Here is a 24,634-nt window from a genome sequence, read left to right as displayed (position 1 = left end):
TGACACTTGTGGAGGGCAAACCAGCTCTGCTGGCCTGGGCTGGATCCCAACATCCCATCTCTGAGGGTGACAGCGACTTGCTTGTAGCTGGTGTTCCCTTGGGATGAACCTGCTGAGCAGGAAGGTGCTGGGGACTCCCTGAGCTGGAGCTCACACCAGAGCCAAAGTGCTGAAGAGCCCTGCTTGCTGCACCTTCCTCCCATGGATCTGTCTAATCCCAGATGTGCTGAGGGTTTCTGGGCTGGCACCTTGTCCTGCAGCAAAGGGCCCTTCTCTCAATTGTTTTAAGCACAGACCACAATGATGGCTTTTGTGAACTCCACTTTCTTGTCCTGCAAGGACAGGGGAGGTGACATTCCTTGTTTTTCAGGGTCATTTACATCCTCATGGCCACCTCTTGCACATCTTTGTTGTCTCCTGTTGTCCCTTGCTCCTGCCGTCTGGATTTCCCACACTGCCCATTTTCCACATTTGTGTATTTTTCATATCTAGTTCATATTACTGGAATATGAGCTAACTGGATGTGGATATGCTGTGGTTTCAGTTGTTCTGATCTGAGTTTCCTTCCTACCAGTCTTTGATGTTTTCACTTTGATAGGGCAAAAGGAAATGGCCACAAGCTGTACCAAGCCATGTTTAATTTGGACATCTGGAAGAACTTAATCACTGAAAGCATTGTCAGAATTTAATCATTGAAACCACTGTCATTGGGAGGTGGTGGAGCCCCATCCCTGGAGGTGTCCAAGGAATTGCTCTGGGCTCAGTGACAAGGTGGGCATTGGGCACAGGTTGGACTCCATGACCCAGCTCTTTTCCAACTGAAATAATTTTAAGATTCCATAATAATGGCACTGAGCTGCTTTTGGCACATGTGCCCTAATCCTGATGTCTCTGTCTTGAAGAGCTGATTGTGAGCTCACTGCTGTGGTGGTCAGACACTGAGCTGATTGACCACACTTCCTCTATTTAGTTCCCTTAAGGCAAAACTCTCTTCCTGCTTTTGCCTTCACATTTGGATAATGAACTTACTGCCATGTTAATAGAAGGAAAAGCCCCAGTAAAGGTTGCTGTATTTCTATGTCTATTTCTAAAGGGGAATGAAAACATGAAAGGCTTCATTTGTCCCCCAATTTAGTTTGTACAGTCCTTGCTGGATAAGCATTCTTGGGGAATAACAAAGCTGTGAGTTGCCAGGGTTGTAGTGCCTGAAGTCATGTTTCTCTCTGAAACAGATCTTTTCTGTATTGCACAACTCACAAGGCTTCAACTGCAAAATGTTAGCAGTAATGGGAAATATCTGTGGTGCATCAATAAATGAGTATTCTGTGGGACTGGCCTGTGGCCTGCCAGCATCTGGCTGTGCCTCATGGAAGAAAAACACCTCCAGGGAAGACTGAAAGTCAGTGCTGGAGGAAATGGTCCTCAGAGAGCACCAGTTACATGAAATGGAGTTGGAAAATTTAATAAAACTGTGCCAAAAGGAAGAGTCAGACTTTGGTATGAAAGAGTCAGTTTAGAAGAACTAGAATTTGTTTGGATAAATAGCTTCAAGTCATCTTTGTGTTGGGTGGGGAAGAGAAGCTATGCTCAGATAAGGAAGTCCTTGCTTGCAAACCAAAAACCCCACTGATGTTTCAGAAATGATGTTGCCATCTGCAAGATCCTTTTACACCACGAGTTGAAATTGCTCCATAGCTGGAATGGAGACCTCAACAGCAACATGGTCCAGGTGGGAGGACCAGGTGTGAGCAAAGCAGAGAGGGAAACAGAGCTGCAAAGGGAATTTCCTCTTGGTTTTATTGCCTTGCCTCAAGCAGTGGAACCACTCTGCAGAGTGACTGTACGGGAACTGGACTGCAGAGAACTGACAAAATCTCTGCATTGTTGGGCATTCCCCACCTCACTCCCATCTGCAACAGCCACCAAAAGCCTTGGGTGGTTAACACCTTCTATCTCCTCAGTGTGCAGGAAATACAATAAAGTCACAGGCCTTCTCCTTTTGGAGAAAGAAAAAGGGTTCAAAATCTCCAGATTCCTGGTCCAGCGCAATCTGTACAGTAGGGGAGCACAAGGCAGGCCCAGTGATGTCAAGGTGCCAGATGTCAATAGCATTAAACCCCATGTATGTTTAACTTCTGGAGCACACACATGAAAAGTGAAACACTGGTTCTTCCTTTCCAGCTGGAAGCATCATCTCAGGCCAGCACGAAAACCCCCTGTGTCAAAGAGCTCTCATGTGAGATAGGAAGTGGATGTGAATTCCCTGATCTCTCGTGCCAGGACTGAAATAATTTCCTCTGAGAATAACATCCAGATGATGGATCCATCTTACTATAAATGGCTGAATTCAGGGCAGAAGAGTTACATGCAAAGCATGAATCATACAAGGAAGAGTACTGAAGGAGGTAACTTCACTGTTAATTTCGTTTCCCTCTACCCTGACCATCTGTGTGTATTCTTCTCTGGTTTTGCATAGAGCAGTAGACTGTAGCATGTGAACAGTCTGTTTCAGTCTCATGAGATCTTGCAAACTTCTCCTCTGCTGTCTGTGATGCTGTGATTATCTTCTACTGCTCCTGCTTAATTTTGCAGGCTTTAATTCCCCCTGGCAGGTTTGCTTGGTGCTGCTGAGCAGCACACTTGGCTTTTTGCTGGCCTGCAGCAGGACACCTGCAATGGAGCAGGGGTGGAAAAACTCCTGGGTTTTGTGTTGGGAGAAATTGTTTAACAATTTATTTCACACTCAGCTCCTGGGGGTGTGGCTTTGGCCTCTGAGCTGCTGCTGGGACTAGGATTGAATATCAGGGACAGCAGAATTAAAACTCTGAATGAGGTCTGAGCTGGTTTTCCTGGTTTGCTGTTTGAGCAGTGCTCCCTCCCCTCAGTGAGCAATCTGCTCCCTAGATTGTAACAGATGTGTTTGGGAAAGGTGTCTCCTACCATGTTTGTGTTGCCTTTTGGATTTTGTTATTCTCTGGGCAACCCCTGGGTTTAAATTCCTCAGAGGGCATATGAGCTGCCCTGAGATACCAAGGAAAACATCAGCTAAGTCATTCACTGTCTTTTGATTTTTCAGGTGTGCTCTTTGCTTTAGGGCAATAACACAACTGTTTGTGTCTGCATCAGTGAACATGCTCTGCAATTCCTTTGGCTCGGGAATGCCCAAATCCATAGAATCTGCATCCTAGAGATGGAGACATGAATGTGAACAAGTTGCTTGGCTTCTAGAGAGAAATTGGCTGAGGAGGCAGCGAAGAATCTGTCAGGCACACTGACCTGGGAGCAGGTTGGGGCACTTACTAACTATCCTGGTGGCAGCTTTCCCCTCTGAATCCCAAAGCTGCTTTTGCTTTAGCAAAGGATAAACTGGAATGCAGGAAGGGCAGGATGCTCCAGATGTCACTGAGATCTGGAGATCTCACTGAGATCTTCACCTGGGAGCTGGGATGTGCTGCTGGGTGACCTTGGCTTTTAGGCCTGCAGGCCTCTTGGGTGTTGCAGACTCAGAAAAAGGACATACAACCAGACGTAAACATACAAATTTCCCAGTCTACCAACCCTTCACTGTCCAATACATGGTCCCAAGGGAACTTGTAGCTGGTTATTTCCAGGGTCTGGACTGCTGGAAGGGAATAAGACTAAAATAAGTGGCCTGGGAGCCAGCAGAGCTGTTCCTCTTCTGAGTCATGTTCTTTGTCTAATGAAAGACAAATGGGGAGAGCTTGACAACTTAAAGATGATTTTGCCCTACTTGAGTATTTCCCGTTGCAAAAGGAAGATCCAATCCTGCTGCTGCAGGCAGCTCTGTGTTTGCTTGGCTCTGGCAGGGCAGGGATGGGCAGAAAAGCAGGGATTTTCAGCCGGCTGAGGGTGAGTGGATCCCTTTGTGCTGGGGTTGAAAGGACTGCAGCACTGTTGTCTCAGACCTGTGAAACTTTTGATGAGATCCAATCCTCTACAGGAGCCAGATGATGAGGTTGTAAAAATAAATCTAAAGTTGGGGTATCAGTCATTCAGAGCTGCCCCATCCTGTCTCACATTGGAGAGCTGAAAGGATTTTCTCATTGCTGTTTCTCCCATTCAGCTGCTTGTAACTCACTTCAAGCTGGAAGTGCTTTTGATTATGGTCCCAAATGTGCAACCCCAACTTTCCCAGAGACTGAAAAATTACCTCTAGGCCATTTCTGTGTGAGACATCACTATATCAGCAGCTTTTATGAGCTGGGGCAGGTCATGGCAGCAAGACACTTACTTGTATTTGGATTTTTCCTGTATTAGCTGGCTCGGTTCAGCTTTGTTGTGGCTGCATCTATCACACCCAGTCAGGGGACAGTAATAAAGCAAAGAGAACAAATACTCTGCACTAAACCTTGTCTATGCAGTTCAAAATACAACAAAAGACTGGATGTGGCACTTGCTGCCATGATCTAGTTGAACAGTTAGAACATCGGCTGGACTAGATGATCTTATAGGTCTCTTCCAGTCTTGAAATTCTGTGATTCTGTGATTCTGTGAAATAGAGGAAGGAGAATGAGGATGGTTGTAAATATTCCTCAGTGGTGACTTTTCCAAGGAGTGCTCAAATGAGGCTATTGACTGTCACAGGTTCTAAGGAAAAGTAGAGAGATTGAATTTTCCTCTTGTCAGAGCGAGCATGCTCATAGAAATAGGAACAATTGTTGTTATTTCCAACAACAATTTGTTTGGAAATAAAATCACAGAACTGAGTGAGAAGGGTGTGTTGGAAAGTGGCGAGTCAGGATGGCCAAGACACAGCTCCTGGTGCTGGGCATGAGGAGAGAGCTGTGTCTTCCCAATCAGATGATGTGGCAATGACCCTGGCTGTAAATCTCCCCTGCAGCCATAAAGTCAAAGATAAACTTGTGCTTATGTTGCAACAGAAAGCAAACACTGAAAAGACAAACAACTGGAGTGCTTGATGAGGAAGAGAAAATTAATTGGTTTTTTTCTGGAGCTCCTTGGCCCTGAGGGAGTCAGAGGGCTGGGCTGGGACCCCCCAGTGGTGCCATTTATCAGCAGCTTGGTGCCACCTCTGCCTGGCATGGTGTCACTTCTGGCTTTGTCCTTGTGATTTCCAGTGAGCCCGTGGGTAGGCTGCCCCTCTGTCTGTGTGTCTGTCCGTGAGTCTGTCTGACTGCACTGCAGGATGGCTGCTTTGGGCTCCACTGCATAAACCTTTGTGGACTTGCTGGCTGTAGGGCAAATCTGCAAGTAGGAGGAGATTATCCCAAAGGGCATTAGGGCCCCTCTACACGTCCCTGTGTCTTAGGACAAGATGGCCAGAGAAATATCAAATTTCTTTAAGATGATTTTGAAGGAAGCTTTGTGTCTCCTTTTACGGGCTGCTCAGAGGACTCTTCTTAAAATCTTAAGATCACACACACAGAATTCACAGAATTCACAGAATCACTGGGTTGGAAAAGACCTTCAAGATCGAGTCCAAGCCAGCCCCAACACCTCAACTAAACCCTGGCCCCCAGTGCCACATCCAGGCTTTGTTAAACACACCCAGGGATGGTGACTCCACCACCTCCCTGGGGACTTTATCGCCCTTTCTGTAAAAGAATTTTCCTCCTATCCAGCCCTTAGTGCAGCTTGAGACTGTAGATGATTAGTTAATACATGTCAAAGCATGCCACTGTGTGGTTATAAAGAAGTCAGAGTGCTGGCAGCTGAAAAATTTAATACAGCACCAGTTTTTCAGCTGAGGAGGTGTTTTACAGCCCATTGTATATCTCAGTATGGCACTTGGGTTTATAAGATGTTAAACCACAGCTTTTCTAGGGGTTAGGGGAAAGAGCAGGGAAATGATCCATTAAAACTTTTACATTTATGTCACCACAGAAGAACATTTATAAGAACACCAAGCTGTTACCTTAAAGGAAACTTAGAGAAGTGTTAGACATTTGTCTGTCAGTCAGAAACCCTGGGTACCACATCTGCCACACAGTGGGGATCCCTGGCAGGGTGGGCTGGGGGAGGATGCTGTGGGCTCTGCCCATCCATGAGAGGCTGCAGAGAATTTCAGACTTTCTGTGCTGACAGGCACTGACCCCCAAGAGAACACTGCATTGACCTGAGGCTGTGGAGAAGCTTCCAAAATGGAGTGACAGAACTGGGATTGTGGGTGTGGAGTTTGAATAGAAGTGTGTGATATCACAGGGGAGAAAACTTAGAGTTTAAATTTTAGAATATAATAATATATATAAAGCAAGATGGAGGTTTTAGGGCGGAGGCTGGTCCTCCCTCTCCACCTTCTTCTCCATGGGTTTGGGTGGGTTTTTGTAATTGGATAAAAAATTCCTCATTGTAGGCCACAGGTGGTTGGTTATTGGGTTAAATATAAAAACAATTGAGGTGTCATTTCTTAATTGGACAGTTTATCCTTGAAAGGCCTTGTAGAAAGAGATATAGGCCTTCATTTCTAGTTTGTTAGAAGTGCTGCAGAACTCATGGTTTGTGAGACTGTAACATAGATAAGAACTAATAAACATCTGAGTCCAAACAAGAAATTCCATCTGGCAGAAATAAGAAAAATTCAAGAGCTACCCTACAAAGTTTATAATTATCTGTGGTGTTCACATGTTCTCTGAACAGAGAAGCTGTGAGACAAGCAGAGAAGAAGGAAAACACAATTCTTATCTCGTTTGCTGTGCCTGTGTTGTGCTAAAGCAGAATGCAATGTGGAGATTGTTTACCCACAGTGAGGATGTTTTGTTCCCTTGGCCTGTCAGGGCCAGGTGTGTGTGTGTCAGACTGGCACGGGACAGAGGTGAGTGCAGTTCTGAGCAGTTGTGAGCAAGAGTGAGTGCATGGCAGATTCAGTTTAGATTAAATGCACATAGTACAGTACAATAAAGTAATTCTTTAGCCTTGTGATGATGGAGTCAGGTGCATCATTCTCTCTCCCCTTTGTCTGAGTCATCTTTGATTTACAATAATTTTCCAGCATCCATTTGCAGAAGGCAGTTTCCTCCACTTGCCTTTGGGCCGTGCTCAGCTGATTTTTGTTCTGAAGGGAAAGGGGATGGGGTAGAAAGTAGAAAAGCCTGAGCCAAATCCTCAAGGAGTGTTAGAAAGGAGGCAGCACCTGGAGTAAAGCTCATGGTAGGTAGGGGGAAGTAGATGTGAGACTGTACTGGGGAGTGATGTTAATTCAACTCTGAATGTGAACATTACCTGGGGTCTCAAATATTCTCTTTTTGATGCCCTGAGCCTGGCACATGAGTGTAATGGCAGCCAAATGTCCTGGTGTTGGCTGGAACTTCTCTCTAATAACCATCTGCAGCCAAATTGCTGCTCTGCTGATGCAGAAACCTCAAGGAACTGCACTGATGCATCTAGGAAAACCCTGCCTGACAACAGCTTCCTTGTGTGAGCAGCTATTGGGTGTTACACAGGTTTTTGGCTGGGGAATTACTTGATCAGTTGAATTATAAAATCACTTTTGTAATCCTGCCTTCAGTGCCATAAAAATGTATGGCCCTAGTTATATTTCAACCATAAATTACTCCATGCACATGATTAGCAAGGAAATCCCTTGCAAACATGATAGTGGAGGTTCTGAAGATAAGTGAGATTTGGAAAGCAAATACTACATAATGTTTTTGCTTTGTCTTATGGGCTCAAACACCTGGTATTTCAGGAGAACAGAAATTTCCTTATGTCCTCTTCAGCTGTAGGGAAACAAAGATTTGTTAAGGTCACCACGGGTTTTTTTTTCATGGATAATGAAAGAAAATATGGGTCCCATCCTGGATTTAATTTACAGCTTTCTCTTTGATGATACTTCTCTTTTATGAAAGGAACAGTTGTAACAGCTGGCTCTGGTATTATGCAGTAAGTAAACAACTTGTTCTGATAAATTGTTTTAGTTTCCTATCACAGAAGGCTTTGAATCTTGTTTTGAACTGTGATGGGACTGCTTTGTCCAAAATACTGTTGGTTCACAGAATGACAGAAAATTCAGAGTTTGAAGGGTCTCTTAAGTGAACAGCCCATTTGGGATCAAACCCAAAATCTTGGCATTATTAGCACCTGCTCTGACAACTCAGGTTGTGTCTCTGTAAAACCAGAGGGGTTTTGGATCTTTGCTTCTGTGTATTCTGATCTCTGGGATGCTGCTGGGTACTGACTGTGCCATAGCAATCAAAACCAGCTCCTTTGGAGACGCACAGTGGGGGCACAAATGCTTAGAAAAGGGGGCTGCTTCTCCTAAAAAGGCATCAAAGCATTTTGAGGTCAGAGGGTCACAACAGCAGATGCGATTCTGGTTTGGCACTCTTGGAAGAGAGTGTTCTGGTAAATGCGTGCCTTTTAGAGGAAGCTAATTTCCAGCTTTTGCTGAGGCTTTGGAGCATTGCCACAGCCACTGGAGCTGTCAATGTGTACTTCCTGCAAGACAATTGTTGGTTGCATTCTATACAGTAATTTTCCAAACTCTGGTATTGGAGTTTGGAAAAACAAAACCAATACTCAGCTATGGAAGGAAGAGAGGTGCTTTATTCACACTTGCTGTCCCTTCAGACAGGATTATTTTTTCAGGGTGATTCCGACAATATCTGTAGCTCTAAACAGGTCAACAATGAAACGGAGCACAAGCACAAATAGTGCATGATCTCATCTTTTAGGGAGAGCAGCTTCTTGGCAGGCTTCAAAATAACTCTCCCACTACTTAAATAAAACAAAAAAAATTATGAGAGAAAAAGCCTAATACTGGGGAAGGTGATTGGATCATCCTGCAGTGAATGAATGAGGGAGTTTTGGGTGGCTACACAGCTGCTGGGCCTGGCACAAGCTCCTGCTCTGTGTGCCACAGCACAGGCCTGGTGGGCAGCTGCCGAGTTGGGCCTTGTGATGTTCAAAATCACCTTAATTTGCTCCATCCATCCATCCATCCATCCATCCATCCATCCATCCATCCATCCATCCATCCATCCATCCATCCATCCATCCATCCATCCATCCATCCATCCATCCAGTTGTGCTGTCAGGCAGTTTTGCTGGGGAAGTGTTGTGGTATCAAGATGATGCTGGCTCATCCAGCACCCTGTGGATTTCTGGAGCAGGGGACAGCACCCGGGGGACATCAGACCATTTCCATGTTCATCAGAAGGAAAGCTGGTGGAGTGTTTGTGCCCTGGCAATGGGGCCCTGCCCAGCACAGCTGCCCTGCGTGGCCCTGCAGCCCTGGGAGCTATCGAGGCTGAGGATTCCAGACCTACAGGGAGCCTACAAGGGGCATGGAGAGGGACCTTTTACAAGCACAGTGTTGGAAACCATAAAGTTAGAAGGCTTTTAGAAAATGGTTTAAAAAAAGTATGTAGGCCTTAGACTGGAGTTCTGTTAGCATTGCAGAAAAGTTTTCCATGCAAGCAGAAAAGTTTCCCAAACAGTAGACGTGACAAATAACAATAGGCCTCTGTAGAATTGGCTTTAGGATGGCAACAAGGTTATTTAATGTATATCTTTAGAAGGTTAGCATGAATAGAACTCTGTTCTATGTCTCCTATGAACTAGTCTTTGTTTTAGCTACCATTACGTATGTTTTATAAGATTGGATATAATGCTTGTCAATATGTGTCTTCTGTGTGTGATTGGCTGAAATCTAGACTGAGATGATTTTATATATTTCTGTGTCAGTTCTCCCAGGGAGGACATTTTGTGTAGATCAGTGAGCTGTTAACATGATGTCTTGATTGTTTTGAGACTGATGTGCTGGAAATAAAAGCAAAAATCTCTTCACTGGTCTGGTTCTAATGTTGTCCATATTTGGATATTTTGCCATGGCCTAGTGGGTTCCTTTTTTAAGACGTGGGTTCCTGACACAATTGGACTTATATCTACCCTTCCCCCGCAATACACAGTGACAGGGCAAGGGGGAATGGCTTCAGACTATGGAGTAGCTTTGGATGAGAGATTAGGAGGAAGTTGTTTTGCTCTGAGGATGGTGAGGCCACAAGTTTCCCAGAGAAGCTATGGCTGCCCCATCTTCTGGAAGTGTCCAAGGCCAGGCTGGATGGGATTCTGGACAACCTGGTCTAGTGGAATGTGTCCCTACAGAGTGGGACTGGATCTTTACTGACATCTCTGAGTTCCCTTCCACCCCAATTCTGTGATTCTGTGATTTACCTTGTGCCCAGAGCATGAGGGCATCCCTGAGCTGTGCTCCCCCTTGGCACACTGACGTGTGTCCCCATGGGACACTCCTGCTCCTGTAGCAGAGGAGGCTCACCCCTGTGGCTTCATCTCTCTTACTGACCATGGCCTTGAAGTCAAAGAAGTTTGGTCAAATATTGGAATTCATAATTTTGGAACCTTAATGATTTAAGGTTCCAAAACCTTTTCCAACCTTAATGATTCTATGATTCTAAGCAAAAGATCAAAATTGTCTACAGTCCATCTATCCTTGGGGTTAAGAAGTTAATCTCTTCTCATTCCTGCCCTTGGTTTCTCTTCTGCCTCCAGGAAGAGGAGACTTCCCCATGAGGTGTCCATGGGGGCTTAGCACGAGCTCTTTCTGCCTGAAACACCTTGGGTAGCTGTTGATTTCTTCTGCAGTAATTCACAGGTGCCAAGGTAAGAGACATGGTTTCTCACAGTAACTTGTCACTCTTCTGAGCAAAGCCGAATGTGTATGCTCAGATTTGTAGGGTAACCTTTTAACCAACGTCAGAAAACAACTTTATCTTTTCTTGTGGCGCCTGACTGGTGAACGCCTTGGCAATAAAAGAACTATGACCCTAAAATGTCTGTCATGAACCATTGGGGTTACCCTTTTTATCTTCCATAAATTACCTCATGATCTATTTTCTTAACATATCACATTGCCAGGGGAATTCCTCATCACCATGAAAGTGGAGATAAGTGAGATTTGGAAGCCAAAGTCATGGACAAAGCACACTGAGACCAACAGTCTAATGGGACAAAAACTGTTAAAGCTGAGTCCTGGGAAAGGAAAGATCTCTGTGCTGCCTTATTACTTTCAAATTCCCAGAACATGAAATAAAATATACAAGATGTTACAGTTCCTTGAAACAAAAAGGAATAGAAGCCCAAACCACTTCTTGTAATCATGAATATAGCTAAGAAAAACTGAGGTTCTTCTATGTTCATAGTGTTTGACCTTCATGTCTTCTGGTTCATTTGTCATGTTGAGTTTCTAGGTAAAATTCTGGTTAAAGCCAACATTGGTGTTCTGGGCAGAAATTTCTGGATTCAGCTAGAAGGGATTTTGTGCTGTCAGGATGGATCAAAATATAAAATTCCTTGGCCATAGGAGAAAGTTCTTGTTGGAGGTTCTCTCTTTTGGAAGTTGAAATGAAGCGTTGTTCAGAAGTGGAGTTTGTGGGATTATTGCAAAATAAATACAATCTAATTAACAAGAAGGCAAAGCTCCTTACTGAATACATGAATTACTAACATTTTTTTCTATTTATCACACAGTTTATAGTCAAAGGATGCAGTGCAAACTCCGTGCAAGCTAAAACTTCTCCAAGATATTTTTGGGTACACACGATCTTTGCCTGTTCCTGATAATTCTAAATTAGCCAGCATGTGTTACCCCTGAATTTCTGCCCTATGCTTGCAGAAAGCAGATTTTTGAGGAACTTGGTATCACTCAGAGAGAAAACTGAAAGTGGAAAAATCACATTATGGCAGAGCCAGAGGAGCTCAATGTTGTATCTCTGAGGAAGAGGTGAATCTGAAACAACTCTTGTGTGGTTTGGTATTACCAAATCCTGTTCTTGAAGACTAAGCCTTTCTGTGAAAATGAATCAAGACAAAAGAAAAATGAAAATTTTGAGGCATATTCCCAGCATATTGCTCTCTTCAGTGGTGCCAGCTTGCACTAGAGCAGCTGCTATTTAGGTTGGCTGGGTTTGAGTGAAGGCTTCAGTCCTTTCAGCAATTCCTCAAACCAAGCAATCTTCTGGGAGCCTCAAACCCCCCAGATTGTGGTTTAACTGCTGCATTTCATAACTGCAGCTCGTTTCCTTGTGGTAATTCACATCTCATGTCACCACACACTGAGGCAGTGCTGGCTGAGCAGCCAAGCCCAGCCCGTGGCACCCAGTGAGACTCTGCTGCCAAGGGGTGGTTTTAGGGCGAGGATTTGGTGCCAGGGGGCATTGGAGGCTGGTTGGGATTAGCACAACATGTTTGTTTGGAGTGTAACCCTGCTGTGAGGTCACTGCCAGACTGTGCTGAGTGCCAGGGCACTGGAGGGAAAAATATTGCAGACCTGGGGTTTGTACAAGAATGACCACATCACCTTGTGGGGGTCATTCCTGGGTAATGATTACCCACCTCAGGAGTTTCCTTTGCCAATATTCCACTTCCCTAGAGATGTAGAAACCTCATCTGTATGCTGGTGTTCCTTCTGGGCCAGGGCAGGGTGACAAGAGCACAGGTAATAGGGAAACAAGGAGTTTTGTTGTGGGTTTTGTTTTGGCTGTGTTTGTTGTAGTGGAAGTTTGGGTGTCTCTTTGAGGAAATGTCTCCAGTTTAATGTTCCTAAACATGAAACATGAAAGAAAAATGACAGACTGATAGATAGATATGAATGATAGATAATGTCCCACTTTTGGAGCATTTTTTTAACACACAGCTGCTGCCCTGAGCTGGGACTGTGAGAGCAAAGCCCAGATTCACTGGAGGGGCAGTGTGGGTGTGCAGCACAGGGATTAAATTGAAGGCTGATCAGTTCTGTATGATGTCTGCTAAATAAACCCCTGAAAGTGAGTTTCCCTAAGGGTCAGCCTCCACATTTTCTACTACAAGGGCAGAGGTGCTGCAGTGCTCAGCAAACACCAAGCACGTGAATCCTTCCAGAAACTCTCCGTTTCTGAGGAGCAAAATAGGTTGTAGATCATGTGATAAAAAATAGGGACAAAGTGTAAGAGGAGTGGCATAGTGAAAGAGTGAACTGTGGACTGGGAGAAAGCATTGCCATTATCAGATCCAGCTACGTTTCTGCAGTTACAGCACTCCTGCAAATTCCACCCGCACCTGGACTCACAGCAGCGTGGACTTACCTGGTTTGCATTGCTCTGTGATACTGCTAGCTAACCTGTACTTGTGAATTGAAAGTGAAAGTGCAGTTTCTTACAAGATGAGCTGCATTTAAAGATGGGAGGAGCCAGTGAAATGATTTCTTCTCTGTGATCCCATTGACTTCTGCTTTCCTCTGGAAGAGGAGCTCAATGAACTTGGATCTGGCAAGGCTGCTCAGGCACTTGGAGAAGGGAAGAGGCATGAGGACTTAGACACAAACAGCTTCTGAGGTACTGTCTTCCTCTTTAGAGGGTCCTATCTTCCACCTTGTTCTCTTACAAATTCTTGCTTTCTTGTTTTGAAGTAAACATTCAGAAGCAGGCACTGAGATGTCTGTGGCAGGAGGGAAATTCTCAGTGTGCTGCACATTTTCTGCATAGGGAAGAACATGTATTTGCTGGGGAAGAACGTGTATTGCTGGTGATCTTTGTGACTAAATAATATCACATTTGTAGCCCAGACTGGCAACTTCCAGAGAGCTCTGTGTGAACTCACACTGATTGTGGAAATGCAGAAACCCAACAGCTTCCTCTTGGTGCATTTGTATAATAGTGTGAGTGACCTCAGAAATAATAGAATAAATGTATTAACAACATTTTCCTGTTCATGTAATTTCTGAATAGTTTTTCCCATGCCCATTAAACTTCTTTTTTTCCCTCAAAGCTCATTAGCATGTCTTGCTAATATCTTCTTTTCCAAAAGTTCCATCCTGTCATGTTTGCAAATAAGGGAGAATTTGTCAGAAGGGTTGCAGGAGAAATCCCTGCAGCTCTTCTTTTCAAGGAGCTGACTGTGCATTTCCACAAGTCCAGCCTGACTAATGAACAATCCAGCCTGGCAGCTCTGGGTTCAGAATGAAACGAGATAGAACCAAAATACAAAGCATCAGTGGTTTTAAAATAGAAGAAGTTAAACCAGTGAAACACTTAATTCTACTTAATGTACTGCAGGCAGTAAAAAAAATGTTACCAATGTTTTATAATGCTCTGGAAATTTTTTTTCAGAGCAGGTAGAGGAAAGCCAAAGTGTGCTTTACACTTAATATTTTTTGCAGAGATTTCTCAGCTCAACCACAATGTCCTGCTGGTTGCTCTCTCTGCTATGGCTTGTTGTAACTGTGGATACAAACTGCAATCATACACTCAGGAAAGACCTGCTTTATCTCCTCACATGATTTTGTATTGTTTTGTTTCTTTGTCTTTGTCACGAAGGCTAGTAAGGGAAACGTGATAAGGAAAGTGATACCAAAATTCTCTTATGTAAATACTTCTCCTTTTCTGGGAAAGAACTTAGAGTAGAGAATAAAATCTGTAGGATCTTCTGAAGTTCCTTGAGTTTCATTCTGTTGCTGCCTTACTTCCTTTAATAGTACTATTTTCTCCAAGCTGACTGCAACTTAAGCCTTTCCCACAGGATGCTTAGGGTGCCACATAAATGTTTTAGAAATTATGAGGTCTTGTTCCACCATGTTCTGACTATAAAACCCACAGACTAAATTGCTCCTGAAGCTGTAGAGCCCAGGGGATGTGGCTGGAAGAGGATGAGAAAATGCAGTGTTTACAGCTGGAGAACAGCACTGGATTTTGTGTGCCCACGAATGTGCTTAATGGTCGTTTGGAGAGGGGATGTTAACCCTGTTAGGGGATGTTAACAGGTGAACCCTGGGGCAGCAGCTCTGCTCTGCTGGCTCCTGGGGATGTTGTGGGGACTCTGCTTTGGTCACTTTGGGGGTCCCCACTCAGCTGTGACAGAGGCAGCAAACTTGAGGACACACACTGGAGAGGCAGCGACCTGGTTCAATTTGTGCTGAAGTAGGAGGAAACATGGGTCAGAGTATTCCAGGTCATCAGATTTTAACTTTGAGAGAAAACTTTTGCTCTTCTGAAAGTGATGTTATGGCATTGGAGACTGAATTTCACCCTTCTCTTGGCAAATACTGGAGTTATTGTCTTGTGTTTGTTATGATGCTATGAGGAGAAGGAAAATCCTGAGAGTTTCAGGTAGTGCTGTTCCCTCAAAGAGATCCTTTCAAAAACAAAACCAAAGGACCTTGTTAGGGCTCTGCAGATTTCCTGTCAAATCCTCTTTCTCCTGCTGGTGATCTCAGGTGGGTCAGGTCTGCCCTGGGTGTGAGTGGCTGGTGTTTGCTGAAGGAAATTCAGCCCTTCCTGTTTGTTCCTTTATTCACCTACTGCTTGCTCCTGATCTGCTTTTAGGGTCTGGCTTTACTTTGTTACATCTCTGTAGAAAACCTCAGAAGCTCTGCTAAGTGAAAGTTTGTGTTACTTAGAAAAAGAAAGGGAAACATGCAAAAAAACCTGAATGGAAAATGTTTTGTCTGTCCAAAGAATGTGTTTCACTTTAGATTTGAGTGTTTTATTCAAGTAAGCTTAAAACTGCTGGCAGGAGCTGGCCAAGACAGCTGGAGAGTCTCCAGATTTTAAGAGAGATCAGTTGGGGTGAACAGAGATTTGGTGGATGGTGTTTTGGCTGTTGAAACTGCAGAGAATAGAGGGAGAAGGAGGGAATGTCACCAGAGAGAAGGGGAAGGGACATGTCCTTGAGTCAGAATGTGGAGAGGGGCAAGACACAAGAGAGGACCAAATAAATGAGGATACAAATACAGACCTCACTGAAAACTACTGGGGAAAGCCCAAATCTTAACCTCTGGGCAAATAACTCTGCCAGATGTGCTGCAGCTGTTCTGTGCAGCAAACATGCCCTGGGGTACAAATCCTCTGGAGGCATTTAAAAGACAGGAAGAGGTGGCACTTAGGGACATGATCTAAGTGGTGGATTTGGCAGTGCCCTGTTAACAGCTGGACTCAAGAGTCTTTTCCAAACCTGATTCTGTGATTCCAAGGTTGATGTCAATCCCTTGGAACTCTGCTCATCTGCAGGGAAGGAGGGCCAGGCATTGTTAGCTGTGCTTTGCAAAGCAGGAAATAGGAAAAAGGAATGTGTGAAATATGAATTATCAGGGGGGAAAAAAATTTTAAAGGATGAATTTTTTTTATGGATGGGAAGAGGAAGATGAATTTTTTATGTATGAATTTTTTATGTAAGAGAAGATATTGCTGTTAACACTTGGTGGGGGCAGAAGATATCCTTGCAGGACTGTCCAGGTGAGCAGGAGCTCTGTGCATGAGGGGGTGGTGGGAGAGGATGGATCACTGCTTGGAGGGTGCAGTGCCAGGGGCCCAGCTCTGTCCAGCACTCCCTGGGTTTGCACCCTGCTCAGGGCTGATGTGGGAGCCTGAGGTGTCCCAGGTTTTATTCCACAGGAAATTTTGCAGCTGGTCTCAAGGACGGGGGCAGCACCTGCTGGAAGCTGGAAGGGCATGTCCTTGTGTTGTGTTGCTCCTGGCTCACCTGTTTCTGGGAAATGGGGTAGAATTCTCAGCAGATCTAGATCAGCATAGACCATATGAGATAAGCATTTATTAACTTCTGTTGAATGTGTAAGTAGGAATTAACATATAACTAATTTGGAAATTTCCTCACAGTTCTTCTCAGGTTGTGGCAGCAAAAAAAAGTTGTTTTTATGAAAGCTTTAGATGAAAAGCTCCCAGGAACAAAGCACTTTATGTTTTCCAGAGCTAGTCGTGTGAGGAAAGTTAGGTGAATTTTCTATAATTTCTTTCCTTATTTGGCGAGTATTTTGCTAAAACATACATCACAAAGTCGTGTTATTTAAATGAAAACTAACTTCTGACTAAATCCAAGGACGTTTTGAAAAGAAATACCAAGTTATTGTTTGTTTGTTCATTTGACTTGAACAGATATTTCCCATCAGATCTCCTAAATTAAAAATATAATTCAATTTGACAAAAAATATTTAATCTTAGGCCAAGTGAAACATTCAATCAGCATAATCCGTCTTCCTTAGTTTTCTGGTGGGCTTTGCACAATTTGAGCAAACTTTGGAGCTTGGAAACTCAACTTGGGAACATTTGGCAGCAAATCCAGCTGTTATTTGCTGCTCCTGCTGAGGGGTGTGTGCAGGAGGACGTGGACACGGAGCCCCCTGCCCAGCAGGCTCAGGAGGGATTTCCCTCTCCCTGCAGAAGGATCTCGTGTCTCCTGCTGCTGTGCATGAGCCAGAGGTGGGAAGGGCTCTGAGTTTGGCCCTTGTGCAGTGCAGTAGCCGCTTTGTGAGCAGTGTGAGGGTTCCTCTGCCTTGCCCCCATCCCGTGACCTGGGCTGGGAGCTGCCGTCTGACATTTGTTATCTTTTTGTCTGGACACAGAGAGCAGAGACACTGGGTGCTAAGCACTGCCTTAAATTCCCACAGGGAGAAGACTGAGGGGGGAGCCTGCCCTGGCGCTGTGGAGGATCTGGGAGAGCTCCAGCCCTGCTGGAGCTCGTCGCCCCGGGCAGCCCCATGGACTCTCCCCACCTCCTGCACATGGGGTTCCTGCTCCTGGCTCTTGCTGCTCCCCATCCAAGTGAGTCTCTGTGTTTGACCTCAGCGCTTTTCCCTGCTCTTCCATAGCTCAAAACCTCTGTTAGGATAAATTCAGCTGTGCCCAGTTAAAACCAAGACCACAAAACCTCTAAGGTGAGAAGAGAAATTTAGGAGGTGAAGGTTGACGTGTTTGACCTGTCCCTGTGGGAAGCCAGAACATCCCTCTGGCTGTCCAGGATGGCCAGGACCCCTGCCAATGGGTTCAGAAACCCTGGCATGGAGCCCAAAACACCTGTGGGTTTGATTATAACCTGTGGAGCAAATTACCAACCTTAGATGAAGACCAGCAAGCCACAACAGTTTAGGTAGAATTATAGTGACTTATCACAAGGTGGAAAAGTAGATTTTGGGGTTTCTGGAATGGAGGTTCAGGAGGCAAGATGGAGGGAACTGGGCATGTCCAGCCTTTCTCCTTCTTCTTCTTGGCCTCCATCTTCTGCTGTGATGTTGGCACTTTGGTTTAGAGTAGAAGCTCACTGTCTAACATAGGTGAGAGGTATTGGGAAGTAATTGTAAACATTGTATATATAGTTTTTAGTCTAAAGACATAAAACCACCCTGGGGCCAGGCAGAGTGCCTGGAACTGTCCTGCTGGATGGACCTCAGCAGGGCAGGAGAAAATTTTTTATAGATAAGACCCAATAAACAACCTTGAGACCAACAACTGAAGAGCTCCAACTCATTCTTCAAGCACTCAGACTGGGAAAAGAGACTTTTAACATTCTTGGGGACACAGCAACCGAAAGACCCCGAGATGTCCCAATCTCCTCTTTTGGGAGGGGTGACTGTCTGGGTCTGTCAGATGTCAGATGAGGTGAGCCCTCTCCCAAAGGACTGACTCTTTCCTGGCAGGGTCTGAGGGAGGGAACCTGGGACATTCACCCAGGGTGGGCAGTGTGGCAGCTCAGCCCTGAGCTTCAGTGGTCCTGGGATCTGCAGTGTGTTGGAGGGACACCTGGTGGGATTGTGCCAAGGAGTTTGGGAAGGAAAGAGGACAAGAGGAGAGGAGCTCAGCAAGAGAAACATCTTTCAACTCACCTCCCAAGCTGCCAGCTTCCCAGTTAAAAAAACAGTGTAAGTAGTGGGGAAATTCCATCATGTTTCTACCCCAAAAGTTATCATGGGAACTGGCCCCAGTACTGTATAAAATTTGCCCACTGGCAGACAATGTTTCCAAAGCCATGACTAAGCTTGTCCACCAAGACCCATCTTGGTCTCTAACAGTAAACATCTAGGGAGAAAACTGATGGAAATTTTTTTTCTTTGTTTTTTTTTTCTGATTTAGATATTGCCATGTCCACTGCTGGCCCTAATGGGAGGACACGAGGCAGCACAAATATGAAAGTCTACCGCTGTGAGGACTGGGAAAGCAGCAAATGCAAGGATGAGGGAATTGATTTTACCGACTGTACAAAAATCGCTGAAATACAGGACAAGAAAAACACTATTCCAGGTGTAAGAGTTGAGTTGATGGCCAATGAATCACACATCACTGTTTGCTTTGAGCAAGCAAATTTCTGTCCTGAAGAAGTTTATGGCATCTGGGATGAAACTGTGCCACCAAAACACTGGTGTGGCATCCTGAATTGTGGAGGTATGCTTGCTGGGAACCTGGTTATTAACTGATGGAAAACATATTTCTGGGAGGAAACTGAATTGTTTTCTATGTGGGCAGACAGCAAGGCTTATGAATGACTAAACTGGAATGATTTGGTTTCTTCTGAGAGAAAAAGTCATAAAGTAATTCACAAAAGTAATTCAGCTCTTTCAGGTCAAGCACTGCTTAAAACGACACTAGGAGAGATTCAGATAAACACATGTTACTGTGATTTTTAAAAATACATTTTTATTTTAGGGTTTTTTTGGCAACAGCAATTCCCATGGTGAAATTCTGTGCCACGTTGCAATGTATGAATCCCACCTGCTTCAGCCCGAACACCCCCAGAGCCAGGTCCAGCCTCAGGAGCTACTCTGTGCTGCTCTTCTGTCCAATTCAATAAACACCCAGGAGCATCTTTCCAGCCTCCTCACAAAACTGCCAAAATCAGGAATTCACACACCTGTCAGTACATGAAGCAAGTGGCTCCATGAGGGCAAAACTTCATGGTGGCTCAGGTTGCAGGGCTTTAATTTAGCCTAATCTAATAGGCTTTTATTGAGCCTAATCATTCCTCTTGTATTTAATTTCTGGCCACCATAAGCCATTTCTCTCCTGTATTTATGCTCATCACTGCAAAATATCTGTATGCGGTCACTACAGTGTAAAACTTTGGTGACACTGCAACATTCACAGGAAATCTGGAAATTGCTGTAGACAGGGATGCCTGAATCCCCTAAGACGGGAAGGAGTGGATGTGTAGGTGAAGGCAGGAGGGAGTTTTCCAGATTCTCTTTGAAGAAGAATAAGCTCTACAATGGCACAGTGGGATGAAGAGTTGGTAGGAGATGCGCTCCAGTGTCCTAGAGATTTACTCAGCTACTACTAGAGATTTGCAAAAAGGTACTTGCTTGTTCCTCTTCTTTGGTTCCTGTGGGTAAAAGGCAGCTGCAAAAATTGTTAGTAGATTTTTATTGCATAAAGGTAATGATAAGATTTTTACAGATGTTTTGTTATTCTTAACTGCCTGTAAAAACTTTCTTATCTTCTTCAAATATTTCCATTTTTGATTCCCAGAACATCTCCTCACCTTTGGTGAGAAGGAAATCTAATATCAATGGTTGATTTGGACTGTTAGGGAATGAAACATCTCCAGCTTGTAGCAATCATAGCAATCTCCAACATTTTGTGCAACATGATCCACTTTGAAAATCTATTAATCTCTTCAACATTTTTGGCTCTTCACTGAAGATCTTCTACATGATCCGTATTTATAATCAAAACTTTTTTTGCCTTTCATATTTCTCAGAAAACGGAGGAGGTGACATCAGTACTGAGAACCAGACTGTTTGCTGTGAAGCAGAGGCAGTTGCCTGGCACTACAACCCTGACCTGAAGTGCTACATTCAGAAGTCACATCGAAAACACGCTGCACTGCCAGTTACCATTCCTGGTGAGGGAATTCTAGGTTAATCTCTTCTTGTGTTTGCCTTTTGCTTTGAGAGGGGCTTGTCCAGAGAGATTGATGTGAACAGAGTTTACACGGGCAGGGAGATGTCCTGTACATTCATAATTTGAATCCACACATGCTGCAGCCAGCCAGTCTCAGAAATTTTGGCTTGGCAAATGGACATGGCCAGTCCTGGACAGAGATGTCTACAGGCTCAAGTTCCTGTAATTACATAGTGACAGACACAGGGGTGCTGAGGGAAGGGGGTACATGATGGATGTGCAAAAAGTTCCCAAGAATTGACCTTATCTAAGTGCTAAATGAGGACATTTTTGTCCATGAGCTGAGGAAGATGACAGGGGTTTCTACCATGAAAGAAATTTGAATATATAAATGTCACCTTTAGTTGACAAAAAAAAGGTTTAAAAACCAGTCAAAGTGGATTTCCTTATTTGAACACTTCATCAAGGATGGGTCTCACCACTTGTTGGTTATTTCAGATAAGGTTGATGTTCAAAAGTATCTGTTGTGATGGGGTGACAAGAATTTGCTTTGACTGTTGATAAAGTGAGCATTATGCCAGGTACCTTCTGTAAAACATGATGATCCAGAGGCTGTTTGATCTCTCATTCATCAGTTCCTTCTCTCTTTATCAGATGGGGCCAGTTCCTCTGTGTGGTGCTTACGAGGCAGCTCATGGCTTAGCACTCCTGCCTGCTTCACTTGGATGCTCTATTTTCTTCTACTCTGCAGGTAATCCTGAATTTCCCACCAGCAAAAAGAGCAGCCTTGGCGTCTTGCTGGCATTCCTGTTTGTTGGGGTTTGCACAGGATGGGGCACCATGTTTTACTTCTTGCGGCTGCGGCGTCGCCAAGGTACAGTCTCACAAATTGTGTGTTGCCTGTGGGTCCCACGCCTGGAAGGGGGAAAAGCATAAAGGGTTTTCCTCCTGGATCTCATCTCCATTGTGCTGTTCCTGCAGTTCTTAATGATGTTCACTGGGCTGGCAGAAAAAAAAAACAAAGAAAAAAAAATTTCCATCAGTTTTCTCCCTGGATGTTTACTGTTAGAGACCAAGATGGGTCTTGGTGGACAAGCTTAGTCAGGCTTTGGAAACATTGTCTGCCAGTGGGCAAATTTTATACAGTATTGGAGCCAGTTCCCAGGATAACTGAATGGCTGTCAGCCCAGTGAACATCATTAAGAACTGCAGGAACAGCACAATGTCCATCACAGTGCCCATCCGGTGGCTTTGTTGTGAAAAATGAGCACAGAAGGCATTTCCTCACTGCTTCCTCCTGAAGCAAGGGGGAAGCAGTGGCAGGGCCAAGGAATCACAGGGCTCAGCCTTCCCTCCTTGGGGCAGTCCCAGACTCAGCATTGCTGTGCAGCTTCCCTGGCAGGGATGTGTCCCAGCCAGGACATCCAGGCTGACAGGGCCTTCAGGAGAGTGGGTCCCTCTCCCAGCCCTGCCCACTCCAGAGCCAGCCTTAATTTAAGAACAAGGATTTCCTAAATGCATCCAGGAGGGAAATTTGTTTTGCAAACCAATATGAAATGGCTCTGTGGACATTTCTTGAACCTGCAATAATGGCTTTCCCCCTCCATCCTTTGTCCACCTGGCTCCAGGGTTTTTGGCACCTCGTGTATGCCTGAGGCTGGGCCTCCTCTCAGTTCCTGAACTAGTGCATCCCCTGGTGCTGGTTGTTTCTTTCTGAGAGCCAAAGGATTAAATTTCCAAGTCTGAATTTGTTTCAGGAGGAGTTGCACGAGTGCTTGCACAGCCCAGCAAAGGCAGCACAAAACCAGTCTCACTGTTGTTACATCAATAGATTAATGGATATATTAGTGTGAGGGCTAAATCATTTACCAGTAATGACTGCCCTGAGGTCCTGCCCTGGGGTGCAATGTCCAGTGATGACTCAGGTCTGTCCTAGAGTCCCTCTAAGGCAGAAGTTGATGGGTCACAGCACCAGGGCAGGGTCACAGCAGAGCCCTGAAGCTGCCCCCTTGCTGGAGAAAGGGGTGGCTCAGAAGCAGATGGGAGAGGGAAGGTGCCTGGAGGACTTCACAAATTCAGGCATTTTGTTTATAACTCTAACTGGAATCTACCAATTTCTTTGGTGGCCTCACAGATTTTTTTTTTCAATTCTGCAGTTTCTAGGCAAGACAGCGAGGCTTCTGACAGAGAAATGCTCACAGATAACCATCTACAAGGGAGAAAACTTCTCTGCCAGAAGCATCCTCCTTTCTCATGATGTACAGCAACCAGCTGAACACAGACTCATTTTCCATGGGAACTGCTGCCCTTGTAGTCCCAAATCGTCCTGTTTTCACAAAGGTAGCTTCACCACATCCACACCTTCTCCAAGCTCTGTGACTCTTGTCCAGCTCCAGGCCTTTGAGCAGCACAGACAGCACCAGGAGCCCCCATCCTCCTCTCCTTGGCTTGGCTGCAGACAGCAGCACCCCAGGGTGTGTGGCTGACTCAGCAGCACTGAAACCAGCTGAATTCTCTCTGGGACAAAGTAGGAACAGCTCTGAAATCCTTCCAATGCCCTCTGCATGGCTGTCACTTGGTAATGCCACAGCAGCACCCAGGTGTCTGTATTGTTTGAATTGTCAGGTCATCTCTGCATTCACCAAAGCCTTTTGCACCACAAGCTGGCTGGTAGGTTGAACTGGAAGAGTTTGGAAGAGATATTTGATGTTGCCCCCACCTGCAGGCTGAGGAATGACTGAGTGTTCCTGTGCAGGGCTGGGTGGGAGGCTGTGTCCAGCTCCCTCAGGAATGGCATGGGGTCACAGAGGTCCCCAGGCTGAGCAGAACTCTGGTTTCAATCTTCCTGACAAATTAGGCAAGTTTAGACAGCGTGAGATAAGTACAGCTCCTCAGGAATCACTTTGGGTATTTGGTATCCTTAAATCATTCCCCATTCCCACCTGATTTGAATAAATCCTCAGCTTTTGCATTGGATCTAATTTACTATCAAGACTGTTGAGCAAAAATCAGTGGCAGCACAAGGGCAGAAGCAAATGCCTAAAGCAATGTGAATGTTTGCTGAATCACTGTCCTTTTGCCACACAGCTAAACACAAGCACACACACAGTTCTTGGCTCATTTCTGCTTTGACTGGATTTTTTTTGTTGCTTGTTTTTTCCTCAATTTGTCTCAACCATCCAGTCTACTGACTGGCAGAGTGAACCTTGCCAACAAACTCTGTTGTGCTGATGCTTAATATCAAATCTGGATTTTTCTGATCCCCTTGCTGGTGATGTTTTAAGAGATCTCCAACACTTTGAGCAGGTGATTCCCATTTGATGCCTCTGTTCCTTGCCATTCATTGTACAAATGTTTGTTTTCAGCTCCTTTGGTTACTGGAGCCATTGGAGAGTTCTGAGGGTCTCATTATACATTTGTATATCTTTGTTTCTCAATGTAGGCTGGAATTACACCTTCTGCACTCATCTTTCAGAGAATCTGCATTATCCAGTTCCCTGATGTTATTAAATTCTTCTTAAAAAAAAAAGTGTGTTTTCTTCTCTTCTCTGCCACTTTTTCTTGCCTTTGCATTCCTGATTTAGATCTGACACCAGCTCCAGTTATCAGACTGAGTTTACTGCAGCTTCTATTTTGAGAACTAATAGGATTATCCAGGGAATCTACAAAGAGAACTACATTTTCTGTGTGAGTGACAGAAACCACTCTTTTGCCAAGGCCTTTGAAGCTTGGGAAGGTGCTGAGCTGCTCGGGTCACTGGGCATGAAAGGCACTGCAGGTGCCAGAGCAGCCAAGAAATGACACAGGGAGACTGAGGTGCAGTCTCACAGAGCAGTTCTGTTGGTGGAGGAGTTGGTTTTGAAACCTTCTTTGATATGATCAGACCAAGAGGAACTCTGATGTTACAATTTCAATTGCAATTCTTATTTTTAGGTGAAGCAAGTGAACAGTCAAGAGAACATCTATCGGTGCTTGGGAGGGAGACTCCATCAGCATAACTTGCTCAATGCTTCAGAAAATGAATGTTTAATTGCTGGGCA

General features: G+C 44.8%; 1 protein-coding gene and 1 long non-coding RNA gene across 4 annotated transcripts; both read left to right on the top strand.

Moving 5' to 3' along the window:
* Window positions 1-610: 610 nt before the first annotated feature.
* On the top strand, window positions 611-10,600 carry LOC134428634 (uncharacterized). The gene is made up of 3 exons (XR_010030428.1): window positions 611-771; window positions 2,182-2,405; window positions 10,489-10,600. It is a non-coding gene; the product is annotated as an uncharacterized LOC134428634 (long non-coding RNA).
* A 2,336-nt stretch (window positions 10,601-12,936) lies between these two features.
* Window positions 12,937-24,123, top strand: LOC134428810 (uncharacterized). 3 transcript variants are annotated; one of them, XR_010030460.1, is made up of 6 exons: window positions 12,937-13,307; window positions 17,372-17,525; window positions 18,831-19,139; window positions 20,452-20,595; window positions 21,249-21,468; window positions 22,751-24,123. XR_010030460.1 is itself a non-coding variant. In XM_063175798.1 (6 exons), exons 2-6 carry the CDS (start codon window positions 17,462-17,464, stop codon window positions 22,755-22,757), a joined length of 621 nt encoding a protein of 206 aa, XP_063031868.1. In that variant the 5' UTR covers window positions 12,938-13,307; window positions 17,372-17,461; the 3' UTR covers window positions 22,758-24,123. The 3 variants fall into 3 exon arrangements, 2 of the variants coding, with proteins under 2 accessions (XP_063031868.1, XP_063031867.1); XM_063175798.1 differs by having other exon boundaries at window positions 12,938-13,307; window positions 21,249-21,345; XM_063175797.1 differs by having other exon boundaries at window positions 12,944-13,307; window positions 21,346-21,468.
* Window positions 24,124-24,634: the final 511 nt, after the last annotated feature.

This window comes from Melospiza melodia, chromosome 24 (assembly GCF_035770615.1).
Source record: "Melospiza melodia melodia isolate bMelMel2 chromosome 24, bMelMel2.pri, whole genome shotgun sequence".
In the NCBI taxonomy this organism is placed as follows: Eukaryota; Metazoa; Chordata; class Aves; order Passeriformes; family Passerellidae; genus Melospiza; species Melospiza melodia.
Note: the sequence above shows the minus strand (reverse complement) of the source record. Positions and strands in the feature narration are given on the sequence as shown.